The sequence below is a fragment of the Lissotriton vulgaris genome, chromosome 5, assembly GCF_964263255.1.
Source record: "Lissotriton vulgaris chromosome 5, aLisVul1.2, whole genome shotgun sequence".
NCBI classification, from domain to species: domain Eukaryota; kingdom Metazoa; phylum Chordata; class Amphibia; order Caudata; family Salamandridae; genus Lissotriton; species Lissotriton vulgaris.
In genome coordinates, this window is record NC_141693.1 from 236,357,620 (window position 1) to 236,382,537 (window position 24,918).

Sequence of the window (24,918 nt, forward strand, 5' to 3'; positions counted from 1 at the left end):
ATGGTTTTTTTCTGTGAATTTCAATGGTTTTTTAATAGCAAATATCAAAAGCTGTCAAATGTCAAGTACGTGATAGGTCAAAACTTTTTCGTGTTTATGCACGCTGATGTGCTTTGAAGGCTGCCCCCCCCCCCTCCCCTCTTTTCTCTTAGTAGTACTCTCTCTTTGCAGTTAGTGAAGGGTAGTTAACGCAGGCCTTTGCCCCCGTTGTAATCCGTCGTGCCTGCTTGTCTCTCCATTTGATTGATTGTTATCCAAGCATTTACTGTTTTTAGAATTGATTCTCTTTGGTTCATTCTCTATTTACAAAAAAGCACAAAGTCGCAATACTCTGTTTAGTCTTTGCAGATAGTGAAAAATCGACGTAAAAAAACAAAAGTAATCGAGCAAAATCAGTAGGCCACTAATGGGATCTCTTTTTGACCTCGCTAAAATAGAAACATTAGGAACAACCCTTCATGAGAAATACGAAAATAGTGAGATGAACTGAGCTCCACACCATGAGGGCTGCAAGACAGCTCGGCTCCGTCACCCACCCCGCCCAAAATAACGACAAACCCTATGCAAATATTAAAAATATATACAACACACCAGCAAAGTAACAGGGTAAAACATTTTATTAAATAACTATTTACATAACTATTTTATACTTTTTGTTGCCTGATCCGGCTAGCTCAATCGATCGAGCATGAAACTCATGCACTCTGATGGCAAGCGTTGCTGCTGATGCTATGCAGACAAAAACTGGTTTTCAGTTTGTACATAAATCAAGATTTTTCCATCCAAGGCTGGTTGAGAGTTTGTCGAACGATGGCTTCAGATTTTCAACATACGGTGTGGTGGCGCGGACTGGGAGGGGGCGCTTGGCTCCTGCCCCCTCCCCAAGTCGTGTTGCCCTGGTGTGGCCTAAGATCGCCCCCGACATAGGCGGCCGGCTCCCGAAGTCCGGCGGAACTTTTTGCCTTTTGATGACTCTTCCATTCTGGACCTTGTCCCACAATCCGTTTGACCTGAAGACACGCTGTAGTGGGGCGCCCCTTTACCGTTTCAGTTGCCATTCCGCCCGCTTTTGCTACACTGTGCCTCTTCCGCCATTCAGCTGTTTACCGCCCGCTCTTGCGACTACAGCGTCTCGCTCACCATGTAGTTGAGTTGCTCCCGCTCTTGCGATGCAGCGATAGGCGGCTGCCACAGGACTCTCAAAATGGCGGCCGGCTCTTCAGATTTGGGCGTGGTCCACTAAAATGGCCCTGGGACACCTTGGAACTCGGACGCTTGTCTGCTAGGGCTTGGGCCCCATTCTTGAAAGCGTCCCCTGAGCCTTGAAGATTCTACAAAAGTCTTGGGGGGCCCCCCGACTCCCACAGGCTTCTGGTGGGGAGCGGCTGCCATGATTGCTCGTGGAATGGCGACAACTGAGCTACGAGATGGTGGTGCTCTCATGCTGACACCAGCTTCAGTCTGAAACATCCAGAAACACTGTAGACTACCAATTCGATCAGTTCCGGTAGCGCCCCAACGTGACCCGGTAGGGAAGAACTTGCCCTCCCCTCTTTGACTGATGGTTCTTGTTGCCTGTCCCTTCTCTAGTCATTTAACAGAACTTTTTAGACTGCTGAAAGGGGTTGTGTTCCGACCGCTGGTTGGTGGAGACATTTTGACTATATTCTGGACCTACGTTGTCGCGTAATGCGTCCTATGACGCGCCGCGTTAGTGCACCCGGAAGCGATCCGGGGCGCGGCGCGTAACGTAAGCATAACAGGTCATGTGACTTGTTTATAAAACTTTTCATTGGTTCATTTTACTTTTGTTATTCTAATGATGAAAGGCTTGGTCATATGACCTAAAAATTACGCTTTTTATTGCTTTCGAACATTATTTTTTCTTAAACATGTATGTTATAATGTTCCAGGCTAATGTACTTTCCCGGAAAATTTACAACTGTCCTGCAAGTAAAATATATTCCTTTTTCTAGCAAAAGGGCGTTTCTTCGTCCCATGACGGAGCCGTTGAGCAAAAGATGCTCGGCCTGCTGTCTTAGTCGCCGATACGCCTGAATATCAGATTCTTATCGATCACTTTATGTTGCAGAAGTAAAAAACACAACAGCCCTTGACCATTTATCTTAACTGCGTTCCTGTGTATTATACCTTTTATCCGTCATGTAATTGGACTGCTTTATTTCACTTGCCTTTTACTGATTCGAAAACAGTGACTAAAATAAAAAACTTTACCAATGTAAATACTACTCCCATGTTTTGTTTTAAAAACCTTTAATGTGAAAATGTCAGTATACAAATACGGGCCTATAACCACGTGGGCCGGCCACGGAGCAAACTGGAATCGTATATGATGAGGAGACATTTACACTGTAGAGGAACGTAACGAGCAGGCCATTAGGTTGCAAGAACTAAGGTGTCTAACAGTTGCAGAATCGGTGGACGTACATTTTGTAATTAAAATACGACAGGGCCACTTACAATAAAATTTTCTAGATATACATTTGCGGGCAAGTACCATGGGTGACGTTAATTCGAACTTACAATAGTACAGTAATCAATAACACATCAGAACTTAATATCAATAAGGATGTCGAAATATTCAATCAATTCTCGTCCCCGCCCGCCATGTGCTTCAAAACTGCATACGTATCTCGTGATATCAAGGTTGTGCAACCAGTAAACAACGAAGTGTTACTAGTCCCATTTATACCAGCGCCATTTTGGGCGAGGCCGGGCAGGTCCAGGATATAGTCAAAATGTCTCCACCAACCAGCGGTCGGACCAGAACCCCTTTCGGCAGTCAAAAAATTTCAGTTAAATGACAACAGAAGAGATAGGCAACAAGAACCAACAGTCAAAAGAGGGGAGGGCAAGATCTAAAGCCATTGTTCTACAAACTCTCAACCAGCCTTGGATGGAAAAATCCTGAAGAATGTACAAACTGAAAACCAGTGTTTGACTGTATAGCATCACCAGCAACGCTTGAGTCAGCTTTGTGTGAAGCCGCCATTTTGATTCCATCAATAGCGTCCCCCTGCACACATTCAGGGACCTGGTCGTGTCTTCAGGTCAAACGGATTGTGGGACAAGATGCAGAAAGGAAAAGGAAAAAAGTTCCGCCGGACCTCGGGAGCCGGCCGCCTATGTCATGGGCGATCTTTGCCCACACCAGAGCAATAGTGAAGCTGCAGCAGGTGCAAATAAGCTTCAGACAGTGTTACAAGCACTGCTCAGAACTCTCAACTATGGGACTCAACATCCAGTACTTGCAATCCGGATCTTGGTGCCTTGTGCTGGTTCCGACCTATTCACACATCGGTCCACTACTGACATCACCTCATAAGCCAACGGGGCACCCCACGCCGACTTTCGGCGCAGCATTGTAGGATGGCCACACCAGTGCGGCAACTTGCTAGACACCACCTCGGTGCCATCCAGATCTCGGCGCGTTATGCTGCCTTCGGCCTACTGTAGCCGCAAGTGCGGACACAACTCAGCTGGATAGCGAGTGAAACACCAAGGGGCGCCCCACTGCAGCCGAGGAGCCTCCATCTTGGGGGCGACTCACAGCATCACATTGCTTTCCAATGCAGTCAGATCCTCAAACAGCCCCCACTGACTGAAGCGACCTCACAGGCCAACGGGGCGCCCCACGCCGACTTTCGGCGCAGCATTGTAGGATGGCCACACCAGTGCGGCAACTTGCTGAACACCACCTCGGTGCCATCCGGATCTTGGCGCGTTGTGCTGCCTTCGGCCTATTCGCACATCGGTCCGCTACTGACGCCGCCTCACGTGCCAACGGATTTTCTACGCTTTTTATAGCGGCGCGTAACGTAAGCATAACGGGTCATGTGACTTGTTTATAAAACTTTTCATTGGTTCATTTTACTTTTGGTTTCCTAATGATAGAAAGCTTGATCATGTGACCTAAAAATAACACTTTTCATTGGATTAAAACATTTTTTTTTTTCCCAAACGATGAAAGCCCCACCTTGTTTCTGGATGTTTCAGACTGAAGCTGGCGTCAGCATGAGAGCACCACCATCTCGTGGCTCCGTCGTGGTCATTCCGCGAGCAATCATGGCAGCCGCTCCCCACCGGAAGCCTGCAGGAGTCGGGGGGGGGGGGGGGGCCCCCCAAGACTTTTGTAAAATCTTCAAGGCTCAGGGGACATCAGAGTTCCAAGGTGTCCCAGGACAATTTTAGTGGACCAGGCCCAAATCCGAAGAGCCGTCCGCCATTTTAAGAGTCCTGTGGCAGCCGCCTATCGCTGCACCGCAAGAGTGGGCGCAACTCAACTACATGGTGAGCGAGACGCTGTAGCCGCAAGAGCGGGCGATAAACAGCTGAATGGAGGATGAGGCACAGTGTAGCGAAAGCGGGCGAAATGGCAACTGAAACGGTAAAGGGGCGCCCCAGTACAGCAGACGAGCCTCCACCTGGGAAGGCCCGCTCACGCCGCCCCTCACCAATCACAATACAGGATCGTTATCAGATAGTAGGAACGCGTGTGGTGTGACGGATCTCATCGGGTGGGGGCCTTGATCTACTGTAACTCCTTTGAAGAGGGGTGATTCTCTACAGCTGGAGCCATAAACTACATCTGCAGGGCTAAGTGATAGCCTGGGACCGGCCTGGACAATCAGACACAGAGGAAGAGGAGTGTCAGAGGGTGCAGTAGTAAATAGGGTGAAAGGGAGGTGTCGGGCGGGCACAGGGTGTGATTCTCAGGGAAGAGCAGCGCAAATGGGGGGAGGTTTATGGCCCATGCATGAGAGAGAGAGCGTGGGTGACCAGTACGTGGGGGAGATGCTTGCGAGGGTGGGGAGCCATGCTGAGGATCGGCGGCATGCAGAGAGTGGGTCTGGTCAAGGCATCTAAAAGGGCTGCCGTGCTCAACAAAAGTGTGGCATTGCAAAAAAGGCAAGATGGCGCAGACAATGTTTATCAATAAGGATTAATTTATAACAATTATTTTTAACAACATATTTAATCGCAGTGACAAAATGGCGGTCAACAGTTCCTGATTTCCATCGAAACGACAGTTAACAGACGTCACGCAGCAAAAAAAAAAAACGCTCACGAACAGCGCAGATGGGAGGAGGTTTCTGGCCCATGCATGAGAGAGAGAGAGAGTGGGGGTGACCAGTGCGTGGGGGAGATGCTTGCGAGGGTGGGGAGCCATGCTGAGGATCGGCGGCGTGCAGAGAGTGGGTCTGGTCAAGGCATCTAAAATGGCTGCCGTGCTCAACAAAAGTGTGGCATTGCAAAAAAGGCAAGATGGCGCTGACAATGTTTATCAATAAGGATTAATTTATAACAATTATTTTTAACAAAATATTTACTCGCAGTGACAAAATGGCGGTCAACAGTTCCTGATTTCCATCGAATCGAACGTTAACAGACGTCACGCAGCAAAAAAATAAAAAACGCTCACGCACAGCCGCTGGAAGACATGTATCAACATATATGAGCCTCCTCAGCCACCCTCAGAAAACATAAGGGGTCAGGATACGTCTCCCGTACCCCCTTATACCTAGTAATTTAATTAAACCGAAACACAAAATGGCGAATTCACGTTTCGCTACCAGTTTGCGACCCGGTTCGCGAACCGAGAAGCGCTTCTACCGCGAAAAATCTAATTTTTTTTTATTTGCCCCACGGGACCCTTTAATAACCCCAACATCATTCCTAGGGGGTCAAGAAGGATCTACTTGCCCCCTTTCATTAAATTCCCCCTTCGTTTTTCTCCTCCTCTTGTCTCTCGATCCTACCGAGAGACAAGATGGCGGCCGCACAGGACTGTTTAGAATGTTGACAGACGCCGGAGAGCCAATCAGCTTCGCTACGCAAAGCTCCGTTACGCGAAAAGTACGCGATCTGGTGCGCTATCTGGGACGCTGTCACAGATATATCTGTTTTTTTAAACGTTAATTTCTCAAAATCCACTGGAGCACATATATTGAGACCCAGCGAAGGCACATCGGGCTAACAGTCCCTACAATTTTGCCAAGTTTCGTGCAAATCCATTCAGCCGTTCGAGCTAAAAGTGAGGCCAAAGGCCCTATGGAAAAATGAATGGGAAAAACGCGTTTTGGGACCCCCCCTTTTTTCTCGGCCCCCCCTTGACGGAACCCCCCCAAATTTTCAGGGGCTGCTCAGAAACAAAATGTGCCATTTTCCAGAAAATTTCAGCCGATACCGTCCACAAACGCCTAAGTTATTAGACCTAGAATTTTCAAAAGTTCCATAGAGAAAAAATCCTAACTATATATACCTACTGGCTATCGCCAGTAGGTAATATATATATATATATATATATATATATATATATATACTGATTACCAGTCCAACTACGGAAGGCACTGACACCGTGAATCTTCAACTCAAGAAAAAAAGTTTATTCCATGAAACTGCAAAAAAGACGCGTTTCGGCGGAAGCCTCCGCCTTGCTCACTTCATCTGCACAAGGTAATGCTAACATGTTTTATGCATTCCAACACATCTGAACAAACCTATGGTGTGATTGGTTGTTCATCACCATAATAACCATGAGTCACTCCACTAAACATAATGGACATGGAAGAGTTTAAAAGCACTTCTACCTGTGCATGTCATCTTCATAGTTCTGGCAGTGTAAAATACTCTTTACATTTTTCAGTTATCTCGAAGGTAATATTATTGTTACACTGTATCGGCAGCCTAACCAAAATCAAACAAGCCGATTTTTACAATTCTAATACATTGCAGAGGCCACATTCAAGCGCTTGTGTACAAACGTGAGTGAAATAATATTGAACTCATTAATCAAACTTAATTATAATTATAAGAAATCTAGCACAGAGTTAAATTATCCATTGCAATTGATGACATTCTATTGATAGACTATGGATTTTATGGCTATTTCTAAATACGAGCTGCTTCTATGTAGAGAGCACTCGTACACAAAGTTACATGTGCTAAAGTAAATACATCGCACTGTCAAAAGTTAAGTGTGGCTAAATTAATCGTATCAATTGAGCCCAAATATGAAACGATCCTCATCTCCAAGTGGAGTAAGGGAATTATCTTGTCTAAAGACAATATCAGCATAAATGCCTCGCTGACAACCCATTTACATGTCTATTTGTATCAATAGCTGGTCTTAAATGTATCTTTCTGTGCTTCTAGATGGTATAATCTGTACTGTCTCTTAAATAATTGTGTTAGATAACGTGTGCATAAAGGAAATTTTTAAGAAAAAACATAGTATTTACATAAATGAAGTTGCAGATGTATTTAAAGAGTGGGTTTCAGTTAAGGAAATGGACTGCGCTGGACTATAGATGTACTGTTCACGCTTCATCCGAATTTAGTCCATTCGGGATCTTGGAATCTAACAAGATAATGTACCTAGATTCCAGGTGTCTCAGGGCTAACCTGCAGTTTCCTCCTCTAGGGTTCTTAGGGACACTGTCAATTACAAAATAGGAGAGATGTTTTATGTTGCCTTCATGTACCTTGTTTATATGTCTGGCCACTGGGTACGTTTGATCATCATTGTTTATGGCTCGCAAGTGTTGAATATATACATACACATATATATATATATATATTATATATTCAATCCTGTGTTCAAAGCTTTCCAGAAAGCAGGCACCGACTCCGTGGGATTCTTGATCAAGGGTATTTATTTAACAAGATAAACTACCAGACGCGTTTTGGCGGACAAGTCCGCCTTGCTCACTACATCTGGATTCACCAAGTGCAAATGCAGTATTTATAGCAATCCAGAGGTGGTTTGATAGTTGGAGGCTCTAGCAAGGCTTCACGACTATTGTTGGTAGCCCTCTTAAGGGATCGTCTGACCAATTTGACCGGATAATGTCTGGCTGTCAATTGGCTAGAGAGATTGGCTGCATGTTTCGCAAAAGTCTCGGATGTGGAACAGTTCCGCCGTACTCAGAGGAACTGTCCGAAGGGTAGATTGTCACGCAGTGACTTAGGGTGTTGGCTCTCAGAGGAGGAGTGAGTTCCTCGCCATAGGCTTGCGGAAGAGTTCGCTTTCTAGACCAGTGGGAGTAGTGTAAATGGAAAGATCCAGGAAGGCAATTCTTTCTTTCAATTCTTTGCTAGTCTCCATGGTGAAACGTAAGAATCTATTTTGAGTATTCAACCACTTGTGAAAGCAGAGAACAAAGCCCAGGTCGCCTCTCCACACGACCAGTATGTTTTGCATTCATAGAGCGGGGTCTCGCATATCCTGAGCCAGTTCCAGGAGAGGTGAGGTCTGTTCCCCGGGCACACTGGGTGAGTAGACACTGTCTTTTGTTTTGAAAGTGACTGGACAGATTTTCGGGGACATTGATGGTTTTTAACATTGTGTCCATCGTGTGTTTGTTGTCATAGATGTTGCATACACCATGTGACCTGTGGAGTACTATCAGACGATGGAAAATGATATCCTTTTGATTGTTTAATACCTTCAATTAAAATTTCCTATATAATTTACACTTTTTATATCACACGCAGTAGCATATATAATTAGAACAGAGGCCCTGAAGAAAGCCTAGGGTCCTTTTCCCATTAAGGCTGAAACATGTTGGCCCCCATGCAGGTATTTGGTTGAACTGCAGATACATATATTATTGCACTGTTCTTGGTATAACAGGAGGAGGACCCTCTCAAAGTTTTTTGTAGTCTCTCTATCCTTTTTAATAACTTCACCACACCATTTAATTTTGTTGCACTGCACTTGATCCCACCAGATCAGAGTCACTTGGTCCTAAAGTGATTGCGGGTCGGAATCCCGGCTGGATAAAGGGTACGACCGAGGTCTCAATGATCTAGAGACACGAGACCCTTAAGGATGACCAAGTGATAATATTGATCATCATGAGTATTTTTGATGGGAATCCTATGATATTCCTCTGCAATCACTGGTGGTAGTTTGTTTGACATTCCATGTCCCATATAAACTATCAGTTAGTCCTGACTCTGTCTTGATATATTAATACAAACATTAAGATATCCTTTCTAGAGGTTTCCGATACCCTCTTTTTAGACCCCTGGGTTTGTATGTTGTACATGTAGTGTTTTGAGGGAGATAACCTAGGCTGGTCTATAAACATCCTTCTGGCCCTTCTTAATGTCTTTGTTGTTTGTTTATGTACAATATGTCAAAAATGACCCTCCATATTTCCGCACTAGCGTTTTTTTCAGAAATAGACAATATTTGGCAATGTATGTCCACAAAATGCTAGGGATTATCACTATTACTTAACAAATTGACAAAACCATAGCATTGATACCCCAACATAAAACATCTATTATATCTGATTTTCTTTTTTCTGTCTATTTGCTATGTCATGGGTGATTGCTTTTCTTGTATCTTGTTAGATATTGAGATAGCTGTTTTTACCCCCACCCTCATTCTCAGTTCTGCCGAAGAATACGTCTGCTTTTGGATTTGCCTGGATTGTAGAGTAGCTCTGATGTAATATGAAATGTTTTACGTGATTTCTTTATTTATAGAAATCACTTTTAAAATTTGAATCTAAAACTTCATGCTGCAGCTATTTCGTAATACAGTGATGGCACCAGTTATAAGTGCAGATCGAAATCTTCTCAAGTTCTTTGTGGCACAAATAGCACTTGATCTACAGGGAGAAAGATACATAGACTGGTACTAAAGGCCTAGCTGCTAAGGTCACCTGCCTCTATACCTGCCTTGAGCCAGTTAGGTTGGTTCCATGAAATCTGTTGCCCCAGTCAGAGTAACGCCAGAACCCTAGCAGGGACTTTCTGTGGGGAAGGAGCTCTTTGAATTGGAATATAGTTTTAAGTGTTTGATCCCAGGATGAGAATGGAATTTCTTCAGTACAAAGTCTGTCTGCTTGTTTGGACTTATTGACGACATTGATTTGTTGACCTTCAGTGAACTGGAAATCGTTGTGCGCAAACATCCCAATTGTTTGTATTTTCTTGCAAACCCTCTTTCATATCTACGTGTATCCGTTGATGGTGCTGGATATTCTTAAGCGTCCTCTGTCTTCTCTCTGTAACTTCCAGTATGCTATGTCTGGTCTTGTTTTTGTTTTTTTTGCCTCTGTAGCCACTGCCACCTCGGGTGTACGCTCTTTCTTTACTTTTCTCTTTCTTCCTTTCTGTTCCACAGTGTTACTCTTTGGAGTACCATGCTCTCACTGTTTACTATGCTAAGCTCTAACGTTTTGTGTGCTTCACTCTCTATTCTGTACTGCAGTCTCGCTCCCTCTCTTCTCACGCAGGAGGTCTGTCTTTTCTTGTAGTACTCGTAGCATAGGCTTAACTGTGAAGTGTATTCCACTGCTGCACATTTAGATTTCTGTGCATACTATTGCCTATATACTCATTGATTGAGTCTCTTCTTGAGGCCTTGGTGCTGTTTCACCCACCTCTCTCCCAAATGTGAACTCTGTTCTTGAATTGAAACTAGAAATGAGTTGGTTTTCTTTCATGGTCTTATTATTTTTTTATTCTGATACCCCCATGGTGTTGGAATCTTCATAAAGTGATGGATTTTTAGGTATGCTGGTTGTTTCACTTAGTAGTCTAAGACCGTTTGGCAGCTTAGTCCTAATTGAGGTTATTTTGTCGAGTACGTGTTTGAATGAGCCATTAGACAAAAGACACGAATGTCTAGTGAGACTTGTTGCTGATCTAGTATGCTTAAATTTTTGTCAGCAGACTTGATGTCTTTTAGGGAGTCTAGGGATCTGACTTGTTGTTGAGTGTGTTAATATTTATACGCACGGGCCTGGGCTTTGCTGAGTATAGGACTGGTTTTGACAACTCCTCTGTACTTGCTGCCCATTTCCTTCATCAGAATCTTTCTTTTTGCAACCACCTATGCTACTGAGATTTCTGCAATGCTTCCGGTATTTAAGATTATGGGTGCTTATTCATTAGTCGTTTTAAGTCATGCAACTTGTTTCTGGCTTACTGCTAATGTTCTGATGTGTTAATTAAAGAGAATACTCTTAACATGGGTAATCCGTCAAGACGCTTTCCTGTTCTAATTGGAATATTTCAGGTGTGAAACACCTTTACTCCAAATGGGTCGATCGACTGTTTCAAGCCCTGGATTCTGCCTTCGTCTCAGGTGTGCATTCACCTGTGCCTTACCATTGTGCTACCACCAACATACCTGCACACTCTTAATACTTACAAATGTCCCAGGGTAGTTCGCTGGGAAGGAGTTTCTGACTGGATTTTCTCTAGATTTTTCCAATAATGTTCATTTTGACTTCTCTTGACTTTTTCTGTAATTTTCCTTTACTTAATCTGGCCAATAATGCTGCCAATCCGGCATCTCAGTAGCTCCAACATGTTCTCTTGTTCATTGTAGATTATAAAGACTGCATTTGTTCCATTTTAGTTTCTTGAAATGAAAGCCCTTCCTATTTCATGCTCTTAATTACAAAAAGGGTAGCCAGTGGAATATTTTGGGAGCTCTCCCTGCTTTTTAAAGTCTACAGTATACAAAAGACAGTCTTCCACTACTGACCTATATGTAATGCATCTTAACGTTTTTATTTGTGAAATGGTATATATGTATTTGGTACGGCATATTGCTGAAAGCATAACATTTTTTAGCGTGACTCGCTCATTAGAAGTGGCAGTTTGGTGTCAACCATGCTCCCATTCCATAGCGACCAAAACTCTCCTCTCCCTAACCAGCTGTAAGCCTTGAGTAGTGATCCAAGCAGGTTTATATGTGGAGTAAAGTACCCTCTGCTGGACATAAGGATATTGCAAGCCACTCCAGTTCGGTGGCGTTACAGAGGAACTAGTCCGAAAGCAGAGTTTCTTTTATAAGTTCATGGAGATCGAAGGTGATTTGCAATATGCTAAAAAAGTATGACCTAAGATATATTCTTTATTTTAAATATTAGTAAGTCGCCCCAGTGTAACCACTTGGATGCTATGGTGCTTCTGGTGCCACAATGTAATTTCCATTGAAATCAATGGAAACTCCATGACGAGTTACCCTTGTCATTAGCGGCGAAGAGGGTAAATCTTGAAGCCCACAAGGTAGGTTGCAGCCCTAAAAGCTATTTTCACAGTGGCATGCATAGCTGGTCTATGTAGAAAACCAGAGTATAGATTAAAATACCAATACCATAGCTCTAGAATGGTACCTGCCAGAAAAATAATAATTAAATCGCTATTTTTAAGTTATTAAAATCCAATTGAGTGGCAAAGTTGTATGTTTTTAATAAGTATTAGGGAAAAGTAACTTTTAGAAATTTACCCTTTCCCTGCCTGAACGGTCTGAAGGCTAATTAGGATAAGTTTACCAACTCTCGGCCTGCGCTCTGCCTTGGTGAAAATTTGTGTCTGTGGTTCTCTTTATGGGATTTTCGCCATTTTGAAAAGTATGCAAAGCTGAGAATTGCCTCCCAGGAGCAAACAGGCTGTCCTGAATTGGCAGAGAGAACTCCTCTGAATTCCATAGACCAGTGGTTCCCAAACTTTTTCGACCCGTGGCTCCCTTGAACTATTGGCCGTTGGCTGTGGCTCTCCACTGTTACCTTTTTTTGGCAGGTGGTGGGATGCAAGCCTGGCCTCAGGAGTACTTCCATTATACTCCCTGGAAGTAATTGGGATGGGGTTATTACAATCCTAGAGTGTTTCACATTTTAATATAATAATACAAGCACATGCCCAGCCATAAAGAACAGAATTTTGCAATAAACGTCGTTTAGTAGGTACCACTCTATCAACTGTGCAATCGGTGAATAAAACCAAATTAGATCACAAAGTGTACTAGGCGTATGATTTTACATTCCAGAACGAATATTATTTTGAGAACTGCTTGGTGGCAGTGACACAAGGTGCCCTATGGCCTCGCATATGTTCAGTGAACGAAAGGTCTCAATTCTCGCTGCATAGTCAGCTAATCTCCAAAAATGCTGCCTCAAACACAGACAAATAAAACCGTGCTACTCATGCCATCGCTCTTAGTTAAAACACAGATACATTTAAAGAACATAACAGAGAAAGCAGCTCCTATAATACCAACTTAAGTAATAAACACAGAGCTGTTTCCGAAAGGGCATTGTGCGCGAAAACACTGGGACCAAGGCCTTCCATACATTACTCCAGTCTTATACCCAGTCGAGGAATAAATAAAGTTGCCCAGCTCTACGAGGGCACACGAGGACCATACATAAGAATTAGAGGTAAAATAAACTCCAACCTCTTCCCTTAGGGTGGCAGTCCATAAAACACCAGACCCCCTCCGCTTGAAAGCTGCTTCATTTTTTTTTTGCTTGTCTTACTGGTGTTTAGGTATGCTGGTGCCTCTGGAGAAAAGAAGGGTGCTTTAAATGGTGCCTCACTCCCCAGCCTCAGAGTTCTGTAGGCCGGACGCAGAAGGCCCCTAAATCGAAATGCACCACTTCAAGGGCCGAGCGAAGGATGTGGCAGTTCGCAAGGAAACTAGTCCCATAAGAAGGGGAGAGGCTAGGTGCAGAAACTGAGGATTTTAGACCGAGGCAGTTGGGGTGGGAAGATACTAAAACTCACCTTCTAAAGAGCGAGTTCTTCCTCTCTAGGGTCAGTCCCTGGGAACTGGGTTGTAGTGCTGCTACTTCTAGAAGTCTCCGCCTGGAAGCCCCCAGTCAGCCACACTCATTTTTTACTTAGGGGGCAAGTTCTAAGTCGCATTCTGCGAGGGGGGATATTTTAGATCGGAAAATCCCTCAATTGTGGTGCCGAGTCTGCTGACAGTAGGATCGTTATAGGTGCTGTTTGTATGGAGTTTTGTCAGCCTGTTGATGGTTTCAGTAAAGTATTTAAACCAGTGGTTCCCAAATAGTGTGCTTGGTGCACGGCGCCCCTGGCTAGTTTTGATGGCGACCAGGGTGCTGCGACGCACAGATTGGGAACCACTGCCATAGACTATGCAAGGTGGGACTGTGGGCATCATTTTTGACACTACAGTGTCAAATCTTGCTTAACCGGTCTGTTGAGCCACATGTTTAGTATGACGTTTGTTGTCTTCAAAATGCCCTAACATTGCATTTTGGGCCTGTTTGCGGCAAGGTGAACCTGAACCGGCGCAAAAGTGGGTAGGGCTACCTCTAGGAACCTTTTCATATTGGTTAAGAGGTGTCCAGGAGTCCTTTTGATTCACTATGTAGTGCCAGGCATGAATGTGGCATTTCCAGGCACCCACTTCAGAACATTTATGGACCTGTGGAAGATGCAAAGGACTGGACCTGGTATCTGTGACCTAACGGGGGGCCCTGAAGGACTGGGTCTGCTCTCTTGTACCGAGGACTAAGAAGTTGACTCCAAGGGTCAGTTGGCTGGCCTCTTGTGTGGATGTAGGAAGTCCAGCTGCAAGAAGTTTTTTCCTTGAGGCAAATAACTGACCAGTGACAACTGGACCCTGCTATTGGCCTCTGCCTGACACCCTGTAAGCTTTGAAGTCACCCCTCCCCCCCCCCGGGTCCTGGTGGCTTTAGAAATGTAGTCATGTTGTTGATTGGGTCTTAAAAGACGAAGTCTTTGGGTTCAATACACCAACCAGGTTGGTCCTGGTCACACTCTATCGCCCTTTGGCTCAAATTGCACCTAGGTCTGCAACTATTGACTAACATTGGCGCTTTGCCCTCTTTGAACCTATTGCTACATAAAGTTCTTTTTAATTCATATCTATTTATCCTTATTGGATTTTTGTCATTTTTGTTTACTAAATCTTACTCTTTTCCTAATTCAGTTTGGTATTTTTATTGTTTTTTGATTTGATGTTATTACTGTTTTGGTACTGCATGAATACTGTAGCCATTTCCCTAAGTTTGACCTGTCTGCTCTCTACCATGTGTTTAGTAATCACACGCTTTAAAAATTTCTTAAGGTATCTTGGCGCTGTCAGAAGAGGCAGGTGAGTGGTGACTTAGATGTTAAATAGCCAGGCTTTTATCTTCTTCCTGAATGGTGTTCATGAAGGAATAGCGCTGAGGTGGGCTGGGAGGCTGGTCCAGAGTTTGATTGTATAGAGGACTATACCTCTGCTTCCCCATTGTATCTTCTTAAATGTTAGAACAACGAATAAATTGGCATTGGACGATCTGAGTTCTCTGTTGGGCTTGTATCTCTTTAAAGCTGACCTGAGAAATTCTGGACCTGAGTTATGCAGTCCTTTGTGGGACAAGCAGGTGGCTTTAAACTTCGCAAGATGCACTGGCTTCCCATGCACAGTCAAGCTAAGTCCCTGCTTAATGGAATAGAATTTGGGAATATTAAAAATCAGTCTTAATGCAGCATTTTGAACTAGTTGTAGTCAACTCATATGTTTTTCTAAGACGACGATAAAGACTATCACAGTAGTCCAGCCTTGGCAGTGCAAGAAGGATTATTAATGTTTTTCTGTGGCTGTCCGGGATGAAAGGAATACATTTTCTTATCATTTTTATTATCTAGTAAGCTGCGGATATGACAGATATTTGCGCGCTCATATTAAGGTTGTCATCAATTATTCCCAAATTCTTCGCTTTAGTGACAGGGCGAGGAGGTTGGGGCAGATTATCAGTCCACCAATTGGTGGACTAAGCTTGGGGGGGGTTTCAGAGCAACATAATCTGTTTTCCCTGCATTAAGCTTCAGGCAGTGCCCACTCATTCAGCCACTGATTGCCTTGATACAGTTACAGAATCTTAGGGGGCCTGATGAGTCATGAGCTGCTGCAATTATCAACTGAGTGTCATCTGCATACAAAGTTACCTTTAAGTTGAAACTTCTTATAAGCGGGGCCAATTTCGCGACATAAACGTTAAAAAGCGTGGGGATAAGAGACGACCCCTGTGGAACTCCACAAAGCAGTGAGTAGGGTGGGTAGTTGAAATTCCCTAACACTACTGTTTGAGATCTGTCGCTGAGAAAGGAGGAGAGAAGCTTGAGTGCAATCCCCTTAACTCCTATTTTCTTTAGATGGCCAATAAGAGTGGTATGATCAACATTATCGAAGGCCGCCGATAAGCACAGTAAAATCATAACCGCTGAACCGCCGCCATCTACTGTTTTCCTCACTTCCTCCGTTTCCTTGACCAGGGGGATTTCTGTACTATACTATACTCAACTTAGGACTGTTCTAATGTGACGGAGTTTAATAGGATGTTGAGCTCAGGTTAATTTAATGATGGAGTGGTTACCCTGACAAGATAACAAAAATTCTTGCAGCCCTGAGGTTACATGCAACTACCTTTTTGACCAATGTTTACGTACATATACAAAATTTTAATGTTTGGCTCTACCCTGTGTCACTCTATAATCATGCCTGCATTGATAAAATTATGTTGCAGTACTCTTGCCTTTTACGTTCAAATACTTAAAGTGTAAAGCTTTTCAAAGGATGTCGGCAATATAGTGGCACTCACTCAGTAGGTCCTACATGGTATGTTGATTTGTAGTTTGTCCATGGTCTGAAGCCTGTACTCTGTGTATTCAGGTTTCCCATCTGTTAGTGCCCCCCTGTTTCTGACGCTCGTGCGAAAGCATTTCATTAATGTGGGCTGGATGACTGTGCTCATCGTGTTGGTCAAAAGTACAGCAATACTTAACACTTTCCCCAAATGTTTGGTGGTACTTCTGAGTTTTGGGGAAAATGTAGAAAAGCTGGCACTTTAGTGAGACCCAGACAGACTGGGAAGCGTGGATGCTTAGAATATACTGCCTCTTCTGAGACCTTGTTGCCTCGTCTAGTCTTATCAACCAAAAAATGCCTTGTCAATATAATTATCTTGTTTCTGAAGAACAAAGCCCTTATTATATCTCTTTCCTTTCCCATATGATTTCGAAGGGAACACAATCTGAGCCATTTTCAGCAACTGCATTGCAGTTCCCCTGTCTTGGTGGTTCTAGATCAGTGAAGTGTCGGAGCAGAACCACATTGTGCTTCCCATCCTCATGTGACATTAGTGTGAGACTTGTGCCCACCTTTCAGGCTCAGCACTTGTTTGCTGTTCTAGTACTTCATCAGGTACACTGGATAATGGGAAGTTGGGTTTTAAGCAGGTTTTGCTATGGGCTGGTAATTGTGGGAAAACCTTGTTGATTATACTAGTGAATGATCCTTCATTTGCATTTCGTCCTTTTTATAACCATGGTTATGTTTCTTACCTAGAGGTTCTTGTTTGTAGAACATGTACATTTTGTAATAATGATTTTAACCTCTTCTGCTTTGTATAGGTGAACAGGTTGCCGTATATCGAACCCAGGAGGGACAGGTATATGTCGTAGATGCATATTGCCCTCATCTTGGTGCTAATCTGGCTGTTGGAGGCCGGGTTGTGGGAGATTGCATTGAATGCCCATTTCATGGGTGGCAATTCAATGGAGAAGATGGAAAGTGTAAAAGGATCCCATATGCTGAGAAAGGTAAATGGTACACCCTCAAATCTTATAATTTGTTTAGGATACTTATTGGCGCATTTCATTATTGTTGGCAGTGGTTCTGTTTGCATTTTTGAGGACATATGTCCATCAGCAAGTATTAGGGCAAGGTATTTTCTACTCAGAGGGACGGCACAGGTCTCCAAACTGCTCCTGTTTTGGCAATCATTCCAACTGAGGAAAAAATGAATATATCGCTCTATCTCTCTATCCGCAGGAAATGCCAAAGATCTTACATTTTTCGTAATAGATAGCATCCCTAAGAACATCAGGGGAGGAAATCGACTTTTGGCACTCAGAAGACCCGAGTGGAGATATATCATTCTACTCGACTCAAACATCCCCAACGGGTTGAATGTGCACGAGGCGCTTAATGTGCACCTCTAGCCCTCTGCCGCTTGGCCTGCATACTCTAGCCCCCCGTAAAACATCTAGATCTCACTATTGATCATATAATTTGAGTTTAATTAAGTTTGACACTAGGAACACTTAAGTTTTCTTTGCACATTGGAACACCTGTGGCAGAGCACATATATGTCATACTTAGACTTCAGTTAATCAAGGAGCAACCCCCCAGCGCCTTGTGACCCTACGGGTATGTAGCGCGCTTTATAAGTGTCACTGATTGATTGATTGACAGGAGTCCGGCATCCCAATGAGTTTTAAACGAGTTTCAATACCTCCACCCACTTGGGTTGTATCAGTCTAATAGGTTCTTTCCATATAGGGATATATGGCATAGGTACACAAGCGCGCAATCTGTTCAGGCACTAGCTTTGACAGTGCACAGGGAGAGAACATCGCGGATGTTAAAAGGAAAACTTCTGGTCTCACATAGCCATATCACTCCATAACCAAGGAGTTGACACGGGAGTGCACTTTACATATAATGACATTAATCAGCTGGGGTTGCCTGCCATTTGACAAATAGCCACAGGTTTACACAGCAACACGCAAGATTTGACGAAGCAGTTAGCTCAAATAAGGAACAGACTCAGCAATTCAGGTTTTATTATGTTTGTAAATAGTCCTTGTAAATATTCACGAATTGCATTTATATGTCACAATGTGTTTTTCTTTTCCGCAATATGGAAATGTACTAGAGAATAATATTACTGATTAGATGTAATGTAGGTACATGCTTGTATATAATGTTAGATATCAACATGCCTAAAGTTTCAGAGAGTGAAAAGTCAAAAAACTCTTCTATGTTGTTTAGAATGGTGTCATACGGTTGCCATGACGACCAAACCAGTTCTAGCATTTCAGCTTTGGATCTATATTAGTTGAGCTGCTTTGAGATCAGATGAGTGAGCAAGGTGGTTCTGTCCACCGAAACGCGTCTGAGCAGATAATTGTGGAATAAAGCTAATCTTACTTTGAAGTATCCACGGAGTCAGCGCCTTCTTTTTGAAGTAAAAAGGTTGGACTGGTGTTCGATTTATTTATATGTGTATATGTATGTATATATATATATATATATATATATATATATATATATATATATATATATATATATATATATATATATGTGTATATGTAGGCCCACTGGGGTTTTAATCAGTGACTGTGAATTGGTGTCAGAAAAACGGAGCCCACTGGGGTAAAACTATGGTGATTATCAGAACAACCAAACTACAGGTACCAGCATGCCAGAAAAATTACACACCTGTGAGACATCCAGCGCATGCGGTTTAAGTACCGTAGTAAACATTGACTGTTTTCTGCACTTGTAATCCTCTGACGAAGAGGCCAGGAGGCCTTGAAACGCGTAAGGATAATGTTAATAAAGAAACTTCGGACGTAGAAGGCATGGAGTCATGAATTTATGTCCCGCTTAATGGCGAGTTCTCACAGCAGGGCAACTTGTGTGTGTGTGTGTGTGTGTATGTATGTATGTATGTATGTGTATATATATATATATATATATATATATATATATATATATATATTCGTCCCGAAATTGTCCGGGTTTGAATTGCTGCCGGCCAGTAGTATATTGTTTTGTAGGATTTCGTTTTGATAGCATTTCTTATCTGTGACAGGCCTGTGAAACGCTTCGATTCACAGTGCACTCCTGATGCACTTATGAGTGCGCGTTCAGTAGTGTGTGAGCGAACTCTACAACATGGCATGAGCACAATTTACATTACAGAAGAACACATTCATTTGTGGTAGGCACGGGGAGACAAAGCGATTTGCCTGGAATCACAGGATAATGAGCTGATGCTGAGATTCTAACGAAGCTCCCCAGCTCTAAAGTTCGCAATTTTAGAACTTGTGGCAGGAGGTGTGTCTAAAAGTGTATGTCAGGGGGCGTGGTCTGGCCACACAGGAAGATGGCCGCCTGCTAGGAGAGCTCCGCCGAGGGACGGACCCCTGACGAGCCTCCTAGTCCTACCTGGCCGTGTGGGACGTCTCTGAGGCGATTACTGCACTCGGAGACCCATGAGGACTGCTGCGGGGGTTTTCTTTCCCGGATGGCTGCTCCTGTTCCCGAGATGACAGGGTGACGGTGAGACGGCCGGTCCAGTGCAGTGCTCTGCGGTGCTCGCGCGCTTTGGAAGCCGCGCCTCTCCTCAGCGAGGGCGGCGTTCCTCATACCACAGGACCGCGCCTCCTCATGTTCTAGGCCGCGCCCCCTCAGACGGTGGGGGCGCGCTTCACCGAGGCTACAGTTTGTTTTCCTCAATGCCTTTGCCTGCATTCTAGTGCTTACAGCGCCCTCCTCAGCATTTCACTACCTAATTCGTCCCGCAGCTGCCAGCAATATTAATTTGGAGGAGAGAGCACCGCAAGGGGGAAAGAGACAGACATTTGCACGAGTGACACACTTGTCACTATACTACAGAGCATTTTCTTTTTAGGCAATAACGTACAAGTGCCCAGTTTAAATAGCACAACTTGAACAGTTACAGCTGCATGAATTATTATTCCTTATGGAGTGCTTTAATATACAGAAGCAGATATAAATATTCCTTGAAACGTCAGTGTTAACAGTACAGACAGATTTACTTGCAAAAATACAATTTTCCTCCTTGACTTTACCCACCTGCCTTGACACTTTTCTTCAGTTGATTGGGGAGACATAAGTGACATTTGGGTCAGAGTTACTTGACTCTATCAGTCTTATCACTTCCTATGCTATGTCATTCTGTCTCTCTGCTGTGACGCTTCGCTAATTCCGCTTACAAGTTGAAGGCAGATGGGGGATGCATACAAAAGAGATGTCTTTTCAGTTACAATAATAGTTATATGTTATTAGCTTCTGTGAAATGCTTTATTTGCTAGCACCATATTCTCATGTTTTCTTTGTGGCAGTTTTGAGTGTATGATACTTTACCTTCAAACTCAATGTGTACTCTCACACTATGCATAATATATTTGTCATCACTGCATTGCTACTCCACTGTCGCACTGATTCACTGTATTTCCATATTTTGTTTCTGAGGTCCTTTTGGCACGCATGACTTGACACTTCAGCACTACTTTGGTTTAGTGGCATACTATTTGATATTTTGTGGCAAATGCTATAATGACTTTCAAATTTCAGTCATTAATTGTATGCTGTCTGCTTTAGACATTCACTTGCTGCGTGTATTTTACTATCTTCCTGTTATTATCTGACATACTCTTGGTTTCATCATTGCTTCGCACTCCAATATCTTATCAATCCGTTTTTGTAGACCACCTTTTCAACGGTGCGCTGCAATGTCCAATAACAAAAATGGGGGTCGTGGCCCCAAACCGCCACTTTTTACTGAAATGGTGAAACAAAGTTCCAATCCACTGGTGAAAGGTAATGGCTCCTCATCGCCCCCCTCATCGGCAGCTGCATCCTCTCAGAGTGACAAATCTTTGTCCGATACTATGCAACGTATCCTGCTCGAACTTTCTGGTGTCAACCGCAGACTGGAGGGGCTGGACATCACAATGACATCCTTGGCTACTGAGACTAAGTCTATTCGTGCTGAACTTACTACCTTCCATACACGAATTGATGCTATTGACTCTAAGATATCGGATATGGAAACTCGACTGGATACTGTCCATGGCTCAGATCAAGATTTATTATTTTTACATAGTAAAATTATTGATTTGGAAGATCGTAGTCGTAGAGACAATATTCGATTTTTTGGATTTCCGGAAAATGTTGAAAAGCAAGACATGAAGCTTTTTTTATGTGAGACTCTTCCCATGTTGACTGGTATTTCTTTTACTCTTCCTCTTGAAATACAACGTGCTCATAGACTAGGGCCTCCACGTTCTGGTGCCTCTGCTCGACCTAGACCAATTATTGCTTGCTTCCTTCGACATGAGCATACTCGACAGATCTTGTCAATGGCTCGTTCACGTGGCTCCTTCTTATTTCAAGGCCATACTATTCACATGGCGGCAGACTTCTCCAAAGAGACAAATGAAAGGCGGAAGGCGTTCCTCTCTCTACGGCCTCAGCTGCGCAAACTGGACATCAAGTATGGATTATTCGAACCTGCACGCTTTCGTATAACCAGGAATGGAGACACCAAGGATTTTTACGATCCTGCTCTTCTTCAGCAATTTTTGGATGCTATCACGACTGACGAGATGGACTCTCAATCTTCCTCATGTGCTCAGACCTCTCAGTCCAAGGCGTCCTCTGCAGGTCTCGCAGCGTCCTCTTTGAGTTCCTCTAATGACCCTCGACAACGGGGCAGGGATATTACCCGTCTACCTCGTTCTCAGGATGATAAGGCTTCGGCGCTGCATTCAGTTTCCTCCCTAACTAACATGCCACAAAGGAACAAGTCCAGGTCTCCTCTTAAGCAGCCTTCAGATGCTGACTGATTTTTCGGCTTCATGGTATTTTTGCTATTTTATGGTTTAGGATAATTCCTATTATCTGAAGCTTTAATTGTTCACTTAACTGCCTGTGGGTCTCCAGAATTATTATACAATATGCATATTGTGACTGTTTTATTTGGTGCTCTTTGTCTTATTGTTATCCTGTGAGTTCTCAACAAAATTTTATCATAGGTTTTTTAGGAGTATTTACGCATTTTAGGTCACGTTTATTATATACTGCATATCTATTACCTATTACATGCAAGACTCGCTTCTTATTCATTCCCTTCTCCATGTTGTTGTTTCTGTGGTTTAGAATTCACACTGTTCATTTACTTCATACGATACTATGTTTTTGACATAATGTAATTTTATTTTATTATTCCACTCATTTATATTTATGCTATCTCTATTCATATTCTCATGTTTCCCTATGGGGCTTTTCTTTTGTTTCTTACTTCTTTCTCTTTCTCTCTATTTGACATTATCGATTCTGTTCCTTTCTATATATTATTTCACATGCTTCCTTACTATACCTTATTTGTTTCTTTTATTGTATGCTATGGGGGTTCCTTCATTTACTTCTCCTCCTTTAGTCTTCTTTTCTTCCCTTATCAAGTTATTATTTATTGTATGGTAATTGTACCACGCATTTAATCACTCTTTATTCATTGGCTGTGCTTTATGATAGTATCTCATGTTTTTGCACGATGTTCGATTATGTTACCCTGCTCTATTGTTCTCGTATATTCCATATTATCCTCTGTTCTTTAGATTCCCACTCTTCTTTCTTCGGAGGGGGTCCGGTTACCCCTTGGCGCTGCTTTTGGTGCGCCCAGACCCGTAGATAACAGTTTAGGTTTTCTTTTCTTTTCCTATCTTCGTATTTGTTTTTCTTCCGTTTCTACCTGCTTTGTCTTTTTTAGATATTCACTTTGTTTTTCTAAATTACTTCTGTATCTCCTTTTCCTTCTAACTTCCTTTCTTCTTTTCTTTTTCTCCATTTTTATTAGTTTTCCTCTTCTTCGACACATTTTGTCTCTTGCTTCCCAGAGCAATATTTTTCTTCTCCATTTTCTGTCCAATTGCCTTCTTTTCTTTCTCTTTACCTCTTGAGTTCTTCTATCATGTCCTCTCCTAATTCGCTGTCGGTGATTTCCTGGAATGTTCATGGCCTCACTCATTATATCAAGCGTAAAAAGGTACTCGCATACCTGCGCTCTAAACATGTGGACGTTGCTTTATTGCAGGAAACGCACTTAGATGATATTGAATCTAGTAAACTCAGTAGAGACTGGGTTGGTAAAGTGATTCACAGTAGCATCTCCAAGCTTGATCCTACCAACCCTAATCCTGTTCGCAAGTGTGGGGTTGCTATACTTTTTCGAAAATCACTCCCCTTCACAATTCTCAAAACGTGGTCTGACCCGGAAGGTCGATATGTGTTTGTCAAGTTGCAAATTGGGAACTCTTTCATTTGCCTTGGTTCTATTTATGCCCCTTTAGGCTCCAAAAAACAGTTTTTTCTCCGTCTGAATCGCCTTTTCACGGAAATCGATGCCTCTCAGTTTCTCATTGGAGGGGACTGGAATCTGGCACCAGATCCTACTCTGGATAGAACAGGTTGCTTTGACACCGCTAACTCTCCAGATAGAGCCATTCTTAGGGACATTCTTGCCGATACTGGTCTAGTTGATCATTGGAGACTGAGTCATCCTCAGGACAAAGAATATACGTTTTTCTCCTCTACACATGGTACATTTTCGCGTCTTGATTATTTCCTTCTTTCGCAACGGGCAGTCCAATTGGTTACACAGTCCCAGATCTTGGAAGCAGCCATATCCGACCATTCCCCTGTTCTTTTATCTCTTGATTTGGGTCTCTCTAGACCAGGACGTAAACCATGGCGTTTGAATATAGCCAGGTATAGAGCTCCAGCAGGTAAACTTCTTTTGCAATCACATCTCCAGGATTACCTTACTCTCAATGATACATCAGTCTCTTCTAAGAGAATGGTTTGGGCTGCAGCCAAGGCAACAATTAGGGGTCAACTCATGCGGGACGCTGCTTTACGCAATAAGGAAAATGCAGTCAAACAGACTGCTTTGGAGGACGACATTCGCCGACTCTCTCAATCGTATATCTCAAAACCAACTCTTCAGGCTCGTAAATCACTGGAGAAAGCGCGAATGTCTCTTAATAGTCTCTTTACTTCTAAAGCCGAATACGCTTTGCAAAAGATGAAAGGACGTCATTATGAACAGGGGGAAAAGGCTGGTCGGTTATTAGCTGCGCAATTGAGACAGAGGGAGGCCGCTATGGCAATTCCAGCTATCAAATCAAGTGGCGGTGACGTACTTACTCGACCACAGGAAATTGTGGAGGAATTCGCTTCATTTTATAGATCTCTTTATTCTCCAAGCACTCATACAGATGCACTTGCGATGAACAAATTTTTAGATGCAGTTCATATTCCTAAACTCTCTGATGAGGGTAGAGCCCTACTGGATGGTGTTATTACGAAAGATGAAATTTCTTCAGCAATAGCGGCCTTGCCATATCATAAAGCTCCGGGGGATGATGGTTTTCCTCCTGAATTTTTCAAATGGACCGGTCAGAATATGATTGACACTTTACATGCTGCATTTGGAGAGGCGGTGGAGGAGT

The 24,918-nt window shown here is 43.2% G+C and overlaps 1 protein-coding gene across 1 annotated transcript in view; it reads left to right on the forward strand.

Moving 5' to 3' along the window:
• The window catches only part of LOC147710581 (cholesterol 7-desaturase nvd-like), a 300,441-nt gene that overhangs the window by 53,440 nt on the left and 222,083 nt on the right, over positions 1–24,918 (forward strand). Inside the window, exon 2 of the mRNA XM_086921252.1 lies at positions 17,224–17,412. Within this exon, the coding sequence (XP_086777378.1) occupies positions 17,224–17,412 (189 nt within the window). The remainder of the gene's footprint in view (positions 1–17,223; positions 17,413–24,918) is intronic.